Genomic DNA, 20655 nt, shown 5'->3' with positions numbered 1-20655 from the left:
CCATGAGCAAGAACTTGGCGACGGTGGCAAGGAAAAACTGCCTGTTAAGAGGCAGAAACCTAGGACAGACCCTTCGGCTCTAGGTGGGTGGTCGTCTGCCTCGACCAATTGGGGTGAGAGAGAGAGTCAACATAAAAAAGCCACAATCTTCCGTTCCGCTTTGCGTATGGTAAACCTGCTTTGAGCTGTCATACCACCAGTTCATCCTACCAACAGAACAACAGAAAACAAAATACGCACCCAGGTTTACATAATCTGAGTGAAGAAAATTACAGTAACATCTTTCCAGGACAATATAGTTCATTTCCAGGATATTTGGTCATTTTAATCAATTTTAAGGTGTTTCCATGTCAGTCTAAATTTCCAGGTTATCCAGGACATGTGGGAGCCCTGCAACCTGATTTCACACAACAGACCTTTTTCACAGCAGGCATTTAGACATGTCTTAGCAGAAAAGGCAGAGGTTGAACTAATAACATTAGAAAGTGCAGTCAGCAATTATAAACCAATGCACTTTTTGTCAAATTCAGCAAATCTTCTCACAGTGCTGCTAGCTGTCTGTTCTGCAGGGGGCATTAGTGCTTGTACACAGGAAGGGGGGCAGTGGGAGCAAGAGGGACGGTAAATCTGGCACACGGTAATGTGCCCAACCACACAATATGGCTGTTGGGTTCAAATATCACAGTCTTTCTCCAGAATCGCTGACTCCACCTTCAACAGACACTCCAATCACTCAGTGAGCCAGCATGCACAGTACTACGGCTTTTCCATGAGCACCGAATCAAACCATACCGCGCTGATTTGCATTTACATTATCATTTTTAAACGTGCCGAGCCATGCCCGAGATGGACCTTCTCCGGAGTAAGGCCAAAGCACGCTGGACGCGCCTCCAGTCTCGCCAACTGCAGCCAACCAGTGATGATCCTTCTTTCTCCCCTTCAAAACACATGACTCAACTCCTGTCTGTACAGGAGGCAGAGACATTTTTAAAAGTCTTTGAGTGTTCAGCTCTCAGCACTTTTGTATCCTCTAGTCTCTGTGGTTTGAAGTTTCTCTCCTGCGTCCCTGTTTGTCCTTTCAGATATCTGCTTTATTTTACTGTTTCATGTTGGCTTTCAGAAGAAGAAGAAGGAGAAGAAGATATACTATATTAATCTCCAACTGGGAAATTCAGCTGTATGAAGTTGTGTCGACTTACTGCCGATGAAAACCCAACAGGTTCAGGATAAACACTTCCTGGTTTTGCTGCTTCATAATAAACTGACTTAAATAACAGGAGACTTTTATTGTGAAGAATTTATAGGAAGTTAAATGTTTATCACTGGAGTGGAGGGTAGTTGCAGTTTTTTTTCTTTTTAAAAACAATCTTTCTCTGGTTGCTCTCTTTTCATTCAATCTTGACCTTTCTCCACCATCACGGCACACTTTCAAGCGGGAAGCCCTGTTGTTGTGGAAATGCGAATCCCTGCCGTGCTGGTGCACAGAGTCAAATGAGAGCCAGCACACGTGTATGGAAAAACGCCACACAGCCTGGATGGCTGAGATAATTCAGCCAGCATTAAGGTTAAGTACCTGTGCTTTCCTTACTGTGACATGTCAAAATGTGTGAAGCCGTCTAATCTGCCTCTTCATCAGTTGGAAAAGCTAAATTGTGCATTTATATGAAGAAATGCAGAAATATTAAAATGTATAAATATATGCCGCATGTTGTCAGAAACTTCATGACAAGCCGTAGTGCGCAGTTGCTACATTGAGCTGGGAATGAGCCACGATCCTAATTTTGCCAAAGTGCGCTCATGCTTGTTATTCTAAACACAGTGCTGCAGTTGCTGCTGGAAACAGAGCATTTGTTTTATCCCCAGAGGACCTTCCTCTGTTCCCAATATATCAACCAGGCATAAAACACGCATACATGCCAAAATGTTTCCCAGAACTCCAATGTCCTCCACCGTCCCTGCAACCATGATCCCACCACCCCTGCCTCAGTTGTACCAGGTCAATGGGCCTAATGAGAGGACTCGTGTAAACAATAAGATGTGATTAAACAATAAGGCAGCTGCTGTCACCCACACACAAACACACAAACACACAAACACACAGTGTCTGAGCCTCTGCGTGTGCTTAAGACAATCCTATCGCCACATATGCCACGCTGTTTTAATTAACGTGGCAGCGACCTGCTGACGTTTGGAACAGCCTCAAGAAAAAAAAAGTCTGCATCTTCACAGGTGGAGGGAAAAAACACAGAAAGGAGGTGACCACTCTTTATACATTCTCACAGATTATTTTTCTCTTCCTCTTCACTTCATCTTCATCCCATTATAACTGAAAATATGTCGATTAAAGAAATAGTTTGACGTTTTGGGAAATACACTTATTCACTCAGATGAGAAGACTGACACCACTTTCTTATCTGTACACGACATATTAACCTACAGCCATTAGCCGCTTAGCTTAGCATAAAGACACTGTCCACCATAGGACACTGTTTCTCAAACGTTTTGCACCGCGTAAAACCACAGAAAATATTCAGCTCTCCAAGTGAATGGACCACCATTATGACCGCCATCAAAATACAGTAGCGTAGGCCGACCCTATTCAGCTCTTCCTAATAGTTCCCGTTTGGAGCTGACTGCAGTGTCTTTGAACCATTTATTTTACTTCCGCTTACTATCTTGCCATCACAGTTTAGCTCAGAACTAATCCTGGATGTATGAGTGTGCTACTTGCACGAACCAGACTATGTAGCAGATTCCTCCGCATACCTGCAGGAAGCTTGTAAACCACTAGTGGTACTCATACCATAATATGAAAATCAGTGGACTTGGGGAAACAGCTCGGTCCAAAGGCAACACAATTTGACTACCAGCACCTCTAAAGCTTACTAATTAACATGTTATGTCTTGTTTGTTTAATCTGTACAAAACTGAAGTGTAAAAACGACCAGTTGTAATTTCACTAGGGGGTAATGTGAAAGACTAATTCTTGACTGGGCGCCGTGGGGAGACCGACTGCAACAACCTGCAAGGACAGGGTCACATGACTGAGTAGCCCTGCCGCTAGCAGGCTAACCAGCACCAGTGTGTGCTGAAATATACTTTTTCTTTAGAATTGGACCATTGCTGTCATTACACAGTTTGGCCACTATCTCAAATTAGCTTTAAAGCCTGGCACTCTTCCTGGGGACTTGGACTGACCTCTGCAGATTGCTGATGTATTTTTGTATGCCAACCTCGAAAAAAAGCATTGCCCTTGTTCCTTCAACAAAAAGCCAATAGGATTTTTCCATTGGATTCAGATTATTGCAAAGTATTCGGATAAATTATTTCAGGCATCTAACCAAAAACCCAGTGACGAGGGAACCAGAATGCCAAAATGCTAACTAAGTTCTTTCTATTGGCTTAGTGAGCAGAGTGACTGGGTTAATATCGCATTATGATTTTTCATTCAAAGAAATGTTAAAATAGACACATATACACAAATAACTAATGAGAAATAATGTGTGGGCTTTAGGAGGTGGACTTTTGGACCTTTGGAGGAAGCTAGTGCTAGCTGTTTCCCCCTGCCTGTTGTGTTTTTGCTAAGCTAAGCTAGCAAAATCAGAGTGTCTCGATGAATTCACGTTTTCCAAAATGTTAAACTATTCCTTTTAAAACACTGACTAAATTCACTTGAGCTGCTTAATAGTTATTTTCTCTACACGCACAACCCATTTTATCCCTCTCTCCAATTCTCTATCTTTTCCTCCCTCAGACATCTTATCCAGGCCTCAATGTCCCCTGTGTTGGCAGGCTGGATGTCCAAACTGTCCACTGTAACCATCTCACTTAATCCTGTGATGGGAATATTGGCTCAGTTCCACACTCATCCACCAGGGTTAATGTCTGTTGCTGGCTGGTGTGTGTGTGTGTGTGTGCGTGTGTGCGTGTGCGTTGTGGCCATATCTGTCCCACACAAACCACCTTAATCACATTTAAAGACATTCTGTGCTGTACGCTCATACACCAACCCTGTCCTGCAGAGTCCTGGGGCCTCGTTTATCAAAGCATGTGTAGAACAAGCTTTAAATGTGTGTGTAGGAACTTTCTATAAAACTTATATTTATAAACACTCATACTCACACTTTTACACAATGAACAATGATAAATTCTACTACTCTACATCCATCTACTTGAGCACATACAGATTAATTCACATCCAGAACCCCATATACGGTCTGTCAGAACTCTCTGAAAGTCATTATGAACAAAAGTAGCAACTGAGAAAGATAAACCCTGAAACCATCACAGACAATAGTTTAGAGATACTTAAACATTCCAGAACCAGATGGGCAAGGAAGCTTCCCAGCATGCACCAAGACAACAGATTTATGAACATACGTCTCATATTTTACAATGTGCTCTACAACATTCACTCTATTTCCACAAGTCATTTGTTTTCATACAATTAGTTATTACCAGTGAATGTGTTTACACTGTGCGTGCGTGTGTGATGTGCACAACTGGTCACAGTGGCGGACTCCAGCTGTTTGAGGGCCAAAACAATAAAGAGGGCACCAATATGCAGAAGCATCCCCCCAGAGGGCACTTCACCACGTTTTCTCCACTTTACTTTTTTCACTGGTGGGGGAATTAGTCATTCCTAATTAATGCAATTCCAATACTGTTTATGGACCACAGTCTCTAGAAATATTCAAATACATTAGGCGAAAATAACACATGCAAACTGCACTAAACAGCATGGGATTAGCATTAGGTGGGCATGTCTGTAAAGGGGAGATTTGTGGATACTGTGAGAGCCCATTTTCATTCAGATATCTTATGGTCAGAGGTCAAGGGATCCCTTTCAAAAGGGCCATGCCAGTTTTTCTATCACAAAAGCCTAACTTTGGAGCATTCCCTTCAACCCACATGATAGCACGCAATGTATGATACCAGTATCTTCGCTCGAACTTTTAACTTAAGCCAACCAAAGACAGTGTGGAGTGGAATACATTACATAACTACTGCTACAGTATTGTTTGTCCAGGAGATTATCAATATTTCGGTACTGGGCAGTCAGGCACCGGTTCAGCAGTTCTTGATACCATTCCTAATTTAATTGGTAATTACTGGTTCTTAACAGTTTGAGCATAACAGAAAACATGCATGGCTTAGTTAATCTACTGAAATCAATCATACCAAAACCTAACACTATCAATTAGGAAGCTTAGATTAGCGGCTTCTCTGACTCTATATGGGGCCACAAGAGCTCAGTGATACAGAACCAGAGAAACAAGATGAAACAGAGACTTTAATGGCATAATTTCACCAGAGAGAAATGATTACCTCATTTTCCAAATAACAAGAAATGCGAGTCTTCAAGAACTACCACTGACAATCTATTAGTTATACCTATGTGGTTGACAGTAGAGTGGTAACATGTATCTGTAATTTAGGAATCAGTTTACCTGTGGTCACACCTGTGTACCAATAAGGGCTTGTTGGTATGTCTGGTCAGAAGTGGTTGTGAATGCACACTTTTAAGCAGAAAATGAAAACGACAAATCAGACTCTGTATAGAGGTGCGTGTGCACATGGTGTGGTTATGCTTGGTTGACAATCGAGGCCATAGGCTGCCATTAACTGTTCTCAGGTGATGCTTTTACCGAGCACAAATTACAGCGAGTTCAACAGGAGGACAAAGCTTCAATTACTAGATCACAAACATTCACAAGCAACAAAAAACAGGTTGTTTAAAGCCTTCGGTCTATCATCATGAAATGACCAGATAATGATGGTATAAGAGAGAAATGCTGGATTAAATAAGAAGCCAAGAAAACAGGCAGAACAGATGTGGAATGTAGTTATTAGCCCTGGGAAACAGCTTCATCAAAAATAAATAGCTGTTTTTGTCGTGGAGACCGACTAGCTCCGGGACAGCGTGTCCTCTTGTGGGCTCTGACCCGTGGTTTGAACTTTAGAATAAATTTGGCTGTAGTGGGCGACTCAATTCTTAGGCAGCAGAAGTCAAATGCAAGATTTTAAAAAATGAAACAAATACTAACAAGAAATGTCTTCTCTCTTCCAGACAGAACTGACACTAATTAAAACTATTAATGGATCAAACTAAATCAGCATGATTCCTGCATTTTTATTTATCAATTTCTATCGAACAAACCATTGTGCCAACCACAATGTCAATAGCTCATTTCATACATGAACAATTTCATACTCAGTCCATTTGTCCCTCAATCCCTCTGCACTGATGATGGCAAAGTGGCAGAAGCCGGTCTGTCAGAGCGGACCGCAGCCTTCCTGGTGAGTGCTGATTGAGGGTGGCATTTTGCTGGCACAATGAGAGCTGCCACAGCACTACGCTTCTCTGCTGGATCCAGCTAGACAGGCCCAGACGCTGCATGTCAGCTGTAATCCTCATTATGCAAATGAACTCACACCGAGTTAGGAGCTATCATTGCAGGTCAGATGGGAAAAGTAGCACGGACACAGAGAGAAGGAGTGAAGAGCGATGGAATCTGTTCGAGGGACAAACAGCCTCTTTCAGCAGACCAGACAGGGAGAGCTTTAAAGTGTAGGATGCTGCTCTTAGAAGAGAGTGAGGATGGAGAGAGAGAAGCAGCAGGGTGTGTGAGAGCAGCAATCCCATCATTCCCAGGGGGAGGAGGAACCCTCTCTGCCTGAAGACACACTCAAAAAAGAAGAGAGCAGAAAGTTGAGGCTGCTCTAAAGAGAGAGGACAGACTCTGTCAGCCAGTGACTGACAGCCGCAACCAGATGTTGGGCAGCAGATAGCACAGACTTCCCTGGAAAAGAGCATCTCACTAAACAGCTGGATGGATTTGCCTCCAGCTCTTGCCTAAATCCCCAAATCTGCACCTAAAGTCACGCAGAGAAAGCTTTGCTCCAACTCCAATGACACAACACTGGGGCATCACTTTACTGTATCCTGCTTGCAAAAGCTCATCGTGTCGACTACATAATAACTGATGACTGACATCCAAATCCACCACATGAAGAGTCCTGCAGTGCTGACCTCTGATGGCTTTATTTTGGATGTGGCATCCAAACAGATTTCTGGCGATATTGCACTTGATCCTCTGGCACCATTTTATCGCTAGAACTGAATTATTAAACTTAGGTAGTCTACACTGAGTATCCAGACCTGTTCATACCGATTCGATGCCCATTAGTAGCTCCGCAGCGCCCAACAGCAGCGAGAGCATCTCGCCCAACAGAGCACATGTGCGCGGAGCTGAGGCGCGACAGCACGGCGCGATAACCAGCTTCAGCGCCCGTGCGTCATTTGGCCGTCTGACTGAAACGCAGAGAGGAAGAAAGTTTGATGACAACAGTCCTTACCTTCCTGTCCGGTGGGTGGACTGCAGGAGGTCAACGGTGCGTCGGAGCTCGCCGGATCAGCTGCGCGTAAACATCTGAACACAACACGTCAGCAGCAGCGGACCGCGGAGGAGATATCGCTCCTGCTGTGAACCTGCTCACTGACACCACCCAGCCACACCAACCCTTACCATCGTCCTAACACTGACTCAACATCTCTCCCCCTCCTGCCTCCTCTTCCCGCCCCTCTCCTCCTCGCGTCTCCTCCCCTCACTCACCAGGGCGCATTAACGCAATCCATTAAACACCGCAAACTCTTGCGTTCTCAGTGCCAGCCGTCCGTCCACCGCCGGGAACTGACAACTTCCGACTCCTCAGCCTTTAACATCAACATTTAAATGCACCCAGTGGTGCCTCCGTGCTGCCGGAGCCCCCGGGTTCAGGCTTTCCACCAGTGTCACCAGGTAACTCCAGACTCACCTGCAGGGAAGGCTGCTGCCTCTAAAGGTGAGGGGCTTCCAAAAGCTGCACTGCTGCCCTCATGTGGATTGAGGGAACTCCCGATCCCCAATACAAACCACAAGAAACATGTTCACAGTCAGCCTACAGCTTAACGCCTTTACATTGCAGTTTAATTCCAGTCTTAGTGTTTTTTTATTGTATTTCAAAAATGTAGATCACATAAAACACACCTCACATCACATCTCTACGTGTGAAACAATGCAGAAAGTATTGTATACACAGGATTTTAACAAATAGCAAAAGAAAACAGAAATGAATGAAATACATGCTAATAAATACTTCATTACACGGTATTCTGTCCTCAGGCTCAGGCAGAAGTATATATGAATTCAGTAAAGATGATAGTAATAATATAATATGTTGTTCCTGGTTTGATTAAGTGATCTATAGATCTATAAAGGCTGGCTAACCATATTTTATAGAATTTATCCTCCTGTCTTTTATTACTTACCAACAGCAAGAAGGCCAGCGCCCATCTGCACCCTTTTATTTCATGAGGCTCTCGCCACACAACAGCCCAATGTTCTCTTCGCTCTCTGCCTCTGCAATGATGTCCTTACCTGCGGCTGAGCCCGGCCCCGTTGCCTGTTCGCCCGACTGCGGATCTGGTGTCGCTCCCTGCTAACATTCCTCACTGCAGGTCTGCAAACCTCCTCCTCCTATTTATTTTTGTAATTTATGATATACAATTATTGTCTTAAGGTAAAATAGTTGCATAATGTTGCTTAAGCTTTACACCTTTAACTATATAAGGCCATGGCTGGTACTCATTAGTACACTAGCAAATTTACTGTACTTAGGGTCATTTTTTGGATGTAGATTTGAGGTGGCAGGTGTCAAGAGGGGTTGTTTCTTCACTAGTGGCACAGTGCTGAAAGTGCTGGTCTGGCTATGCGAGACTACTTCACTGACTCTGAGAGGCAGTATCAGGGAGTTAGGTCAGCTGCACTTGCTCAGAGGTAATGGGCCTATTCATGGCAGACATTTAGTCATTTCATAGAAGCAAAAATTGGGTTTATTTAACAAAATGAATGATGTCTGAACGGCTGGCTCACTGGAATCTTTAATGTCACCTGTAATTTTCCTGCTACGGCACGTCAAAATGTCTGCCGAGAAAAAGTCTATTGAACACTCAGTGCTTGGAGTCTTTGTGCGCTGCCCTTTGGATTGTCGAGTCTCTTACTTTGTAAGATAAAAAACCTCATTTCCATCTACATGATAGAAACGAATGGTAAACAATAAAAGAAATGTTCAAAATTGGCTCTCTGTGGTCGATTCACAATGATTACATGCCTAACAGTTACTCACTCACTAGTCTAGAGGGATAAAATATGCTATGATTCACACTTAAAGAACATGTGGGAAGAAGAAGGAGATACACTTATTTGCCTGTAATATTCTTAACTCTGCTCCGGAGTTACCAGGTTGGTCCAGTCTTATTTTGAATGAGTAAACAAGAAGAAAATAGCTGAATCGCAGTTACTGATAGTTACTGAGTAAGAAACAGGTTGAAAGGTGATGTTGTTTTAAACCTTAATGTAGCTGGAAATTTAGTAAAATGGTAAAGCTACAGCCGAGCTAACATTAACAGGTAGCTAGCTGGCACACCACAGGAAGGAAGTTCTGGTGGACTCTGGTATCGACTCGTTGCAGGACTTAACGTCAGTAAACTCTGATAAAGTAGGTCAGAAACAGAGATACAACTAACCTGAGTCTAGATTCTGAGAGAATGAGACTCTTCTGCAGCCCAGAACTATTAGAAGCCACAGTTGGTCAGGCTGGGGAAATCAATGCTAGCAAAGAAGAGGGAGAGCAGAACAGTAACTCTAATTGGAAAAGCAAATAAGCGATAAGTGATGTAAAATGAAAACACCAATACCTGTACTTACGCTATTATGAGTTTCTTTATGCAACTCTGGGATTGCTATAAATACTAAACACTGACAGATCAAAGTAGAACATAACAGAACTAAACCAGAACAGAAGAGACTACAGGAAAAGATGAAACATTAAAATGTGCACTTTTATATTACACACAAAAAAAAGCTGTTCTATATTCTAGTTCCCATTGTAGTCATATTGAATGACACTGCTGCACCATCTGCTTTGTCATCAAATGTTCAGTCAGTTGCCAGCAGCAGCACTATCATCTATCACAATCAGCCTGGGACAAACTTCAGACATGACTTGTCACATTAATGTGTCTGACCTCTGCCATAATGACGCAGCCAATTACACAAATGTTTCAGGAGAGTAGAATTACCTTATGAAACCTCACTTCAAACATTTCAAGCCAAGCGTTGCATTTTAATCCCATGGCAAACTAGAAAGACAGGAAACATTTTATCTCACAAGCACCTCCCTTATCATTTGGTCTTCTGCTTCCACTCATTATTTCCACTTGAAGTAACTCCAGGTAGCTGCAGGGGTGCTGATAAATATGGTTGTATAGAAGATAAGAATATTTGCTTTGAAACAGAATGAAGAGAAGTATTACAGACATTTTTAATGTTCATTACAACACACCAAAGCAGACAAATGAATGTACTTACCACCCTTTGGCCTTAACACTTCATACTTTCTTTAATTAATCCCCAGTGGACCTGACCTGGTCACACACACAGCTATTTATCAATAACCTATTAATGATTTATAAATGAGCTGTATCAAAAATCTTTAATAAAGCCACGTGTTGGCTCCTTAACAGTGTCCCCTCATTGATCACATTCTGACATTCTTTACGGTATCACAGCAGCAAAGGGTCAAATCAATTGAAATTGTGTCTCTAACATACCAATAATCATGATTAACTTATGTTATGTGCCTACAGTAAATTGTCATTATGCAAAACGCCAAACACTAACATTGAATGGCAATATTTAACATCAGAAAAAATTTATTAAAATGTTTTTCAAGTGTGTTCAATGCACGACAGCATCAGTTTCAGTGTGCAAAACTTTACCTCACCACAAAATGCTGTTCTTCCATACAAAGTCCAATATAACTAGCTGAGTCATTATTAGTTTTGGTACTTTGTACCAAACCTACAGATTATTGAATCAATGTAACGTGTTTGTAAGCATCTGTCCTTTCTTTTCAGAAATACAGTATTACTGTAGTTTTCTGTATTTTAGATGCACAAACTTATACTAAGTAATTAAAATATCTAAGATTTTGTGTCTTAAACAATATGTAACAAACTCTGTGGTCGCAGAACAGGAAAATTTAACTGATTTAGTGAAGTAATCATCATTTTGCCTTGTATGAATGTAGAATGTACTGTATGTACAGTTTATATTTACTGTAGTATAACATACAAAAAATAAAATTACAGTAAAGCTTACTCTATCATCTATCATTTCAATTTCAATTACTATAAATTGCATATTGTTTACTATATGTATAATCTTCTCCAAAGTTTGACAGCATTATATCATGATAGTTTTACTTTAAAATGCAGCAATGATTAAAATTCACTGATAAACTTATACAATGCTGTGATGCTATTATAAACCTGTGCATGATGGAGTAGAGCATTTTGTGTTGAAGGTCCAGTGTGTAACATTTAGGAGGATCTATTGTCATAAATGGAAATTCATATTCATAGGTATGTTTTCATTAATGTGTAATCACAACAACTGTTGTGTTTTTGAGCTGTTTTTATCTATAGAGGGAGCGGGTCCTCTTCTATGGAGGCCGCCATGTTGAACCACCATGCTCTAGATAGGTTGGGGCTTTTGGCATTTTTCACTAGTTTCACTGCCACCGTTATTTCTCCTAAGACTTCACAGCCCGTTCTAATTCCCGGGTCATCAAATAGAGATGCGAGCGGTGTTCAGTTAGTTGCAATCTGTAGCTTCACCACTAGATGCATCTAACTCCTACACACTGGTTCTTTAAGGGTTTTGCAAATTGAAACTCCACCAACAAAGCTTTCCATCCCACCTTAGTCTTTGCACTTTTCATTGTACTCTTTGCATGTTCATTATTACTGAAAAAAAATTACTGCCGTTGTTCCCAGTGGTTCTCAGAAACCCGCATTTAAGTATTTTTCTTTAGATTATTGATACCATTTGCATTAAAAATCTCCACGGAAGCTTAACAATAAATATATCAAACCATCAAAGCAAAAACTACCATTGTTTCCACACATTTAACTTATTAAATAAATGTTTCAAATAGTAAAAACAGTAGTAACAAGTAGTAAACAATTCTGTGCAAACGCATCCCAAAGCCATGTTAAACCTTATGATATGTCTCAGTGCTTCAAGATATTACTTTGTATAATAAATCTATAATAAAGCCCTGACAGATGTATCATGGATATGGATTACTCTTACCTGTTAATATCAGGAAATTTTTAATGAATGTAATATTGTGGCTTTTGAAATTCTTACTAGCAATATAGTCACATTAAAAAGTATTTAAAGTCACTTTCTGATTACTTTGCCTTCCTAATGTGTTTACAGTGCGCTCTGAGGTATCAGCCTAAAGTTACACAGCCATACTCATATATCAGATTCTTTTTCAGTCATCTGGAAAGATTCAAGTATCACCTTTGAGTTCTGGGTGGATGTAAACAATGCAGACAAAGCCAACAATGGAAGTTAAAGTACATTTCCGTAAACTAAAGGGCGAAGCTACATGGAAGTGTCACACCCTGAGGATGACGAACGAAGAGCCGAGCAAAATCCTGGTGGATTCTACTCACTACACAACTAACGCAACACTTGAGGGGGTTTTCACCGTATCTGACCCCAATTATGCTGTCTGACAAATCTTAGAGAGTTAGGGCAATTATCCTGTGGTGTGATTAGTCACAGAGCCTTTGCTGCAATCAAAGAGTCTGGCCTGGCCACTTTACTGCTTAATTAGGTCAAAAACTCTTTATGTGGCGGTTCGCTAGCAGACAATCTATTTGCTGCTGTCCTGGAGTAGATAAAGTATGCATTATTTATTTGACCTGTTGTCTAGCTGCCAAACTTACTCAACTGCATTTAGTTTGTCCTTAGTTTATTTGATCTTAAGATAATAACTGTGTTCCTTCCTCATCTGCATATTTATTCATGTGACTTTCCTCCATTTGTTGTTTAATGACCTCCAGTCCTTCAGTTAATCATCAAACTCAGCGTAGGTGTCCCTACCACGTCTACTGTGTCTGCATCCTCTGTCAGTGCTTTTGTCTCTGGGTTAATGGAACCCTAAGCTTGAGGTTGTCACATAAAGACGAACACAAAATACAAGGAGGGAAGGTTGAACTTCTCTAGCCTGCCCCCTGCTGGAGATTCCTGTCATAGTTTTCCAGGCAGATGTGGATGCGCTGAGTGAAGTAGCTCGGGTCAGAAATGGCCCGGAGGAGGTCGTTCTGGACCAGTGTGATGTCATAGAGCTCAGAGGTGCAGGCTGTACGAGTCTCAGTGCTTCCTGGGTCCAAGAACACCTGAGACACACAGAGGAAAGGGAGAAACCAGAGGAAAGAGGGGTGGGGGGAGTCATGTTAGCTTTCAGTAGCTGTGAACCAGCAACAGTCTCCCCAACACATCTGTGGAGCTACTTTATTCAGACTGATTCAAATTATGGGGAATAACTGCATTATTACTGTCTCTGACAAAGCCCAAAAAAACATAATCGTATCTAGAGACCAGAGCATAAACAACCCACTGTCAAGAGATAAATACACACACACAGTCGAGAACATAAGCAAAACTGGATCATGCATTACACTGAATGCATGTTGGGAGGAGGTGGTCTGACATGTTAAACATCAACTTTATATAAAGATGCTAAAGGTAACTTATTTTCTTCTTTAAAGCAAGTCTAGTACATAACAGCAGGGAGTAAAACTAACTTGATAAACATTGTTTCATCTGAATGTGTTTGCTCTGCAAGGAGACGAGAGAAACCCTATGGTCAGCTGTTTATGTGAGGAAGAGCCACACCTTGTTAAAGTGGAAAACAACTTCACATGATTGACACAAAAATGTTTTACTCCTGCAGCTGATTGCTTCGTAGTTCACTGAAGAACACGAGAAAAAAATCCAACTGTCTGTTAGCATTTTCCAAAAACAAAGAACCTTAATGAATAATTCATAGAGCAGAGAGAGAGAGGGCGGGCGGGGGATCAGAAACCCTTGCATGTACAATGTTCACTTATTGAAAGAACAAGTTGCTAGTTTAATTATCAGTTTGTAACAAGTGATCATGACCTGATCTATGGCTATTTGAGATGTCATCTTTGCTGCTAATATCTCCTGCCAACAGTCTTCCTGAGTGGGAGACTCACTGCATGGCACTATAGCATGTTTGCATATTTATCTTTTCAACACCCAGATCTCAAATCCTGGCTTAAACTGACTCAAAAGCTGAATCATCTACACAGTGGAGAAAATTAGGAAAAGGAAAATATTATCTGTCCAATATATAAACCACCTTAAAGGTTCTATATGTAACTTTGTTTTTGTTAATAATGACACTAGTGGCCATTAAGTAAAGTGAGCATCCTGTTGCTCACGCTCAGTACACCGTCCGTAGGTGCAAGCTAGCATCATTCGGGCATTGGCCAAAAGTGACACTCACTAGACTGAACGCTGAACAGTTTTAATAACGTTACTGCCTTATGTCGCTCTTGGCTAGTAGAAAGCAATCGCTTGCTTTGTACTGTTATATCGTAATAATAATTTAATGTTGGCTAAAATCACCATTTGTCATAATACATAAGTTAGTATTAGGATCATGTTAGCTGGTGAAGTCATTTTGCAAGCTAGCCAAATAACATTCCTTCATCATCCCCTTCAGTATTTTGCTAGTGATTTTAGTGACATTAGTAAGCAAGCTAATGTTAGCCAGCTGTAACCTAGCCATGCTGAATAACGTTATCCAGCATTAACCTACAAACAGCGAGCCAGCCAGATCACGGGAATCCGGAAAAAGCTAACTGACGATATCAACTCAAGACAGAGTTTTGCGACGTTAGCTAGCTAGCAATTCATCCGTGTTAGCTAGCAAGCAAGGAATGTTTGCCATTTTTTCCTTTGTGTTGGACTAAGTTGTGGCGGGTGCCGGTAGTTTGTAAACATTAGCTAGTGTTGCACACTGTTGCCACTGTACGGAAGCGAAGACAGAAGGCCCTCGAGAGCACACATACGTTACAACCTTTCGACTTTGAGAAAACCTGATCTGAATCTTGTACATAGAGATCAGTCCACAGGTTGTTACAGACAACCGAGAAAGTCGGGGAAGGTCTCTTTTAAGTTACACCAACAACCCATTCACAAATTGGCAATAAAAATTATTAATACATACAATTAACATGTAAAATGCCTCAGTATCTTACAAAAAGATAAAAGATGCACAAGAAACCTGTAGTTACAATGTAGTTACAATCCATATCATTGGAATAGTAGTTAGTGTGTTTATGTTGACCTAAAAGATGTGACAGTACCTTGGGATGAACTATGGTATCCTCGTCATTCTGGCGTATGTTGTCGTCTATGAAGATGTGCTGAACATTTTGGTCAAAGGGGTCGACCCACAATGGCTTCCCTCCACGAATGGAGAAGGTATTACTAGCCCACCTGGACAAGAAACAAAAGGCACAAAAAGATTTGGAAATGGATGGCTGAAGGGATAGAGGCTACAAAACCCACATTAACAGTGCCTTGAGGAATGTTATTATGTGTACCAGTCAAAGTGGTCCTGAAAGCCTCCCAGACCCTGGACTGAGCTCAAGTACTGGTACAGGCCTCTTTCTCCATCATGAGTCGTCACTCGGTCCTCAGCTCGGCTCAGGACGATTCCCCTCTTGCTGCAGCGGATTTTGCCCGCGGTCATATTCACACGTAACTGAGCAGAGAGGGACAAGAGGAGTCAGTCAGAGAGAAATAAAGAAAGGACCACTCTGAACTTTGAAGTTTGAACCCTGTGCTAAGCACAGGGTTCAAACTTCAAAACTTCAAACTTCTTTGAAATGATTTTGTTATAATAACATGGCCTCCGGCATACGTGACCTAAATTAACTTTGATATCAGCATTTTACTTTCTCAGACATTAAAATAAAAGTCTGTGTCAGCTACATAAAAATCAAGTCAACCAGCCTGTAGGTTTATAATAAATAGTGTGGATACTTTACAGATAATGACCATAAAACAGCATGGAAATGATAAATGGCTCTGGACTTGATTGTGTCATGGTGGAGTTTAAAAATAGAAAAAAAGCCTTCTGGCACAGAGTTTTAACTTAATAAGATAACCAAATTAAAAAAAGGTGTTATCAGCTGTTCATCAGTTATTTCAAAGAATAAAGAAATGTTTTTAGCCATGCTAGTGATGTGGCTTGATACATACATTCATGTCACAGGGAGAACGGATAATTGTCACTAAAGTCTTTAGCCAGCTTCATCATCAGTTCAAAATCTTCTTTTTATTCAAAACTTTGGTTTATGATCAACACCTGAGCCACAGCCACTGCTGTGTTTAGTTAGCCAACTAGCATGCAAATACCAGTATGTTCAACTAGGTAAAGATAAAGATAAAGATAAAGTAAAGTAAAGTAAAGATTACTTGCTAAAAATTTGCATGTTGACATGGTCATTGTGGGCATGTTGGCACGCTGACATTAGCATTTAGCTCAAACCAGCCTCACAGAGCTGCTAGGTTTGCTAACTCACATTGCTACATCGATCCATTTGTTAGCATATGCTATGTTTCTGAAGAATGCTAAGAACAGATGTCTATCCCACAAATAGCTTCACTCCCCTCCAACAGTATGAAATATACCTGGAAATAAAAGGTGAAATGTTGATCTCCTGTCTCTGTTCATCTTTTGATGTCAACCCCAAATGTTTTCAGTCTACAGCAAAAAGAAAGGAATTGGCCTCAATGTTCCAATACTTTTGGAGGGGAGTGTATATAAACAACATCATCATCATTATATACGTAACTTACTACCATGCTTTGTTCTTACTGAATACAGCAGGAGAAAAAACATGGTAAGATCCACATGCATAGTGGGTTTTCACATTGAATCACATACTGAGGACTTAGATGTTGTCCGTTTTATAGTGATGTGATTTAATAGTGCTGTCATTTAGGTCAGAAAGCTTGAACCATAATGTTGTACATTTGCATAAAAACCTGACATGGCAAGATTTATTGAAATGGAAAGCGTTCTGTAAGTGGTGTAGTTATTATCGGTAGTGGCGGAGTGCTGTTACTGTGATACACCTTCAGTACATGGACACTAACACCCCGAGCATATTAGCATAGAGCCAGTGACCCCTTAGCATTAATGGTAAATTAACAGATAGCGTCAAGATTTGGTCCACTTCTTTATTTAGCCGTGTTTTCCACACTGCACCTATCTCCAAGACTTGACAACACTATTAAAGCCGCTGTAGCCCAAAAAGTGACTGAGGCAGGAGTTCAGGAAGTGTACAATCACATGATGTCCTGTGGCTGAGTTCCCCCCTGCTCTTTCTGTCTGAAGGCTCAGATGAATAGCATCTGACAGCAGACTGTTTGGATAAGATTTCCACTGTGCTCTCCTACAGACAGTGCCTGGCAGGTTTACTTTCTGACATCTTTTCCACCTCTCTCCTGTCATCTGTCCATTCCACTCTCCATATTCTCTCAAAATCAATGTGTTCCACTCCAGCAAGCTAACAGGTACAAAACCCTCCGGGAGTCAAGGGGATGCGTGTTTGTGATTGTGTGTCAGTGAGTGTTTTTGGTGGGAGGGTCTATGTTGTAGGGCACAGAGGGCCATGCTCTTCAAGAGAACATCTTCATAGTCACCCACCCCTAAAGAACATCAACACACATACTCGTGACCCCTACAGCACACCCAAAAAAACAAAAGTGAACTCAGCTGAATACAGTTTGTGGCAGACTACTGTTCTTCTGATTTTTGTAGGCTATGTTAGGTCATAGTAAGTGCTTGCATACTTGCAGTACAGTTACAATGAAGTCTGTTAGTAAAAAATGTTGAAGCTGTCAAAAACATCCACAGTAAAAGTAAAGGTTTGATGTCAGAATTTAAGAGCAATTCCTTTTCGATTCATGGTCAAACAGTGCTCCTTATGTCCACAGTGCCCCTGTGGAATCAGTATCGGCAGCCAATACGGATATGTGATCGAGATTAAAAGTTCATTATCATTCTATTTTTCACAAGGTGAGTTTATTATAGGAGATTTTAGGAATATGGCCACAGGTTCCTAGAGGTGAAGTCAGCACACTCTGCTAAGTATTTCAAATCTCGTGATTTATTCTGAAAGACATTTGACTGGTGCTTCCTGCCTTGCAATTTGTTCGTACTCTTCTAAGACTTTTTGCTTGTATTTGAGTTAAATAAAAAATGCATGACTTACGTATGTGTTTGGAGGTGTTGCTGTAAACTCAGACAGTGTGTGTAACTGGGCTATATAAGTAAATGAGACATTACCTAACCCATCTGAAATAACCCCAGACTATCAGCTTTGCTTGCTAGCACTAAAGATAAAAAGGTATATATAATGTGTAATAATTTGGGTGAACAGACCCTTTAACCTAAAAGAATAAATATTGTAATCCACAGACAGTGATGGGAATGTCTCACATTAACTGAACTTAATGAATAAGCGTGACTGTGCTTCACCTTGAGATCAGGCAGATCAGGGAACAGTGGATGAGCCCCTTCATTCAGTGCTCTGTACACAGCCCTCAGCACACGAGGTAGGTCGTTTCCAAACGTGCGAAAGAGGATGGCGAACTCCCTTCCTTCCTGCTCCAGGTCTTTGAGCAGCTGGAAGAAGGAGGGCAGGATCCAGTAGTACAGTTGGCCATTCTCTCCTTTAACAGCCAGCTCTCTGTCTCCCTGCAGGGAACACAGTCAGGGAGCAGTCAGTAACACATCAGCAGGGATCAAGTAGGCTGGATAGGTTGCAACAATTTCAGGAAATCTTTATTTTTATTCAGAAGCTTTCACAACTTTTTTCACAAGCCTGACCTGAACATACAGTAGAGTCTGCATGACTGAAAGACTGAAATCTTCAGAATATTCCATATCATTTTGTTTTTAATGAGAGAAAAACATCTGCTTGAGCTACAAATTAGGCGTCTACAAGCTGCACCTGAAATTGAGTCCACTCTAAAAGTTCATCTGGAGGAGAACTTGTAAACCTCTGATATGTGTCAATAGAGAATTTGTAGGTGAGGCAGATAGATGAATGTGGTTTGTCTTGCACAGCGAGCTCTAAAGAATGTCAGTGTGTGATCTTCATGTACAACTTCAATCAGAGGTTCAAATTGGAAAAGTACCTGCTGTATGAAAACAGGGTTTCTCCAGGTTTCAACATCTTAAATTTAGGAACTTTTAAGACCTTTTTAATAGGGCTATCCAAATCGCGGAAAGCTGCAGTATTTTGATAAAGGTAAAATGTGTGAAGAAACAGCATTATAAAGAAGATGTGTAGTGCTGCAGAGACATCCTGGCCTACCAATCTTGTTCAATAAATTTCACATCATCATGATTTTAATTTGACGCAAAAATGATGATTCCCAAACTAAATCATGAATCATATCGTAATAGCAATATCTGTCAAAGTAATCGCAATATGATGGTTTTATCATATCGTGTACCAAGGATATATAGGTCCCAGAAGTACTTGCAAAGGGTTAGGGGTTAGGTTTCTGACTTCCAATGCAACTCCAATGCCTTTCCTAATTCCCTAATTTTCTTGCACAATGTGCAGCAGGCTTCAAATTTGTCATTTTCAACAGGCTTCAACCAAGCACTAAATATGCTGTTCTCAAGAACACTGAACTTGCATTTACTCATATTAAATGAAAGTAATGCTAAAAGAAACCCTTTTAACCTACCTCAGTTTGTATTAGTGGTTACTGGTTCTGTTTTAGTTTTTTTGTAGAACAGCATGATCAATCTAAATTTTCCCAAACAATTTAAAAGTGAGGCTGAAATTAATGCAACTGTCTTAAGACACTTTAAGGCCAAAAATTCAGATTATAGGATTTTAGACTTCTTAAGGACCCGCAGAAACCCTGAAAAACCTAAATTACAGACGGACTATTTGAAACTTGCTAACTCCAAAATCCTCAAGGTCACTGGAAGAAATAAAAGCTTGGAGAGGACTCAGAAGGTCTACAACCTTTGTAATAACTTCCTGGAAGCATCATGAGTAATAGAGAGAAATACCAACCAAAGCATTCTTTAATTTAACTGTTGAAATCATTTTTGTGTTAGTCTGATAAGGCAAACGTTACGTGTGAAAAGGAGCCTGTTTGAAGAAGAGTTATAATAGTTATTGAAGAGTCATACCTCTGTTTAAGTCATTTATGTCGCACTTCATTCCTGCCAGTGTCACTGTTTTGTCATTAGTGCATTGTATATACAGGATACATCACCAGAATCTAAATATAAAAGTAGTAGTGATCAGAGGGGAATGATGTCTAACATGGGCCTAGTAGAACTTTATAAATCTAGCTTTATATAGACACTTTCCACCTGGCCTTCTCATTCATTCTCTCCTATGTGACGCTTGCCTTGACGCCCTCGGGCCAGCGGAGCAGGTTCAGATGCTCATCCAGAACCCCGCGGAAACGTCGTCCCGCTGCGGAGGTGAAACCTGGTACCCGTCCAAACTGAGAGTAGTAACTGACAGCATCGCTGCACGGCGGGAGCAGGGAGGGCGAGTCACACAGCCATTCCCACTGTCCTGCATAAAGGGGAGGGGGACAAGGTTTGTGTGAATGATGTGAAACGTAGACACACTAAACAACTTATCACAGAATGAGAGGAGGATGC

At 41.1% G+C, this 20655-nt stretch overlaps 2 protein-coding genes across 2 annotated transcripts in view; both read right to left on the bottom strand.

Moving 5' to 3' along the window:
- The window catches only part of LOC118323879 (kelch domain-containing protein 8B-like), a 177318-nt gene extending 169798 nt beyond the window's left edge, over positions 1–7520 (bottom strand). Inside the window, exon 1 of the mRNA XM_035655939.1 lies at positions 7360–7520. The gene's annotated coding sequence lies outside the window, so the exon portion shown is untranslated. The remainder of the gene's footprint in view (positions 1–7359) is intronic.
- A 2231-nt stretch (positions 7521–9751) lies between these two features.
- si:dkey-32e6.3 lies at positions 9752–20566 on the bottom strand (the record flags this gene model as incomplete). Its single annotated transcript, XM_035657412.1, is given in 5 exon segments — positions 9752–13300; positions 15302–15434; positions 15542–15702; positions 18490–18708; positions 20394–20566. Coding segments are annotated over 5 exon segments (863 nt in total), but the record flags the coding sequence as incomplete, so codon positions are not given.
- Positions 20567–20655: the final 89 nt, after the last annotated feature.

This window comes from Morone saxatilis, unplaced genomic scaffold (assembly GCF_004916995.1).
Source record: "Morone saxatilis isolate NCDOM2014 unplaced genomic scaffold, NCSU_SB_2.0 Contig15, whole genome shotgun sequence".
Taxonomy (NCBI): domain Eukaryota; kingdom Metazoa; phylum Chordata; class Actinopteri; family Moronidae; genus Morone; species Morone saxatilis.
Note: the sequence above shows the minus strand (reverse complement) of the source record. Positions and strands in the feature narration are given on the sequence as shown.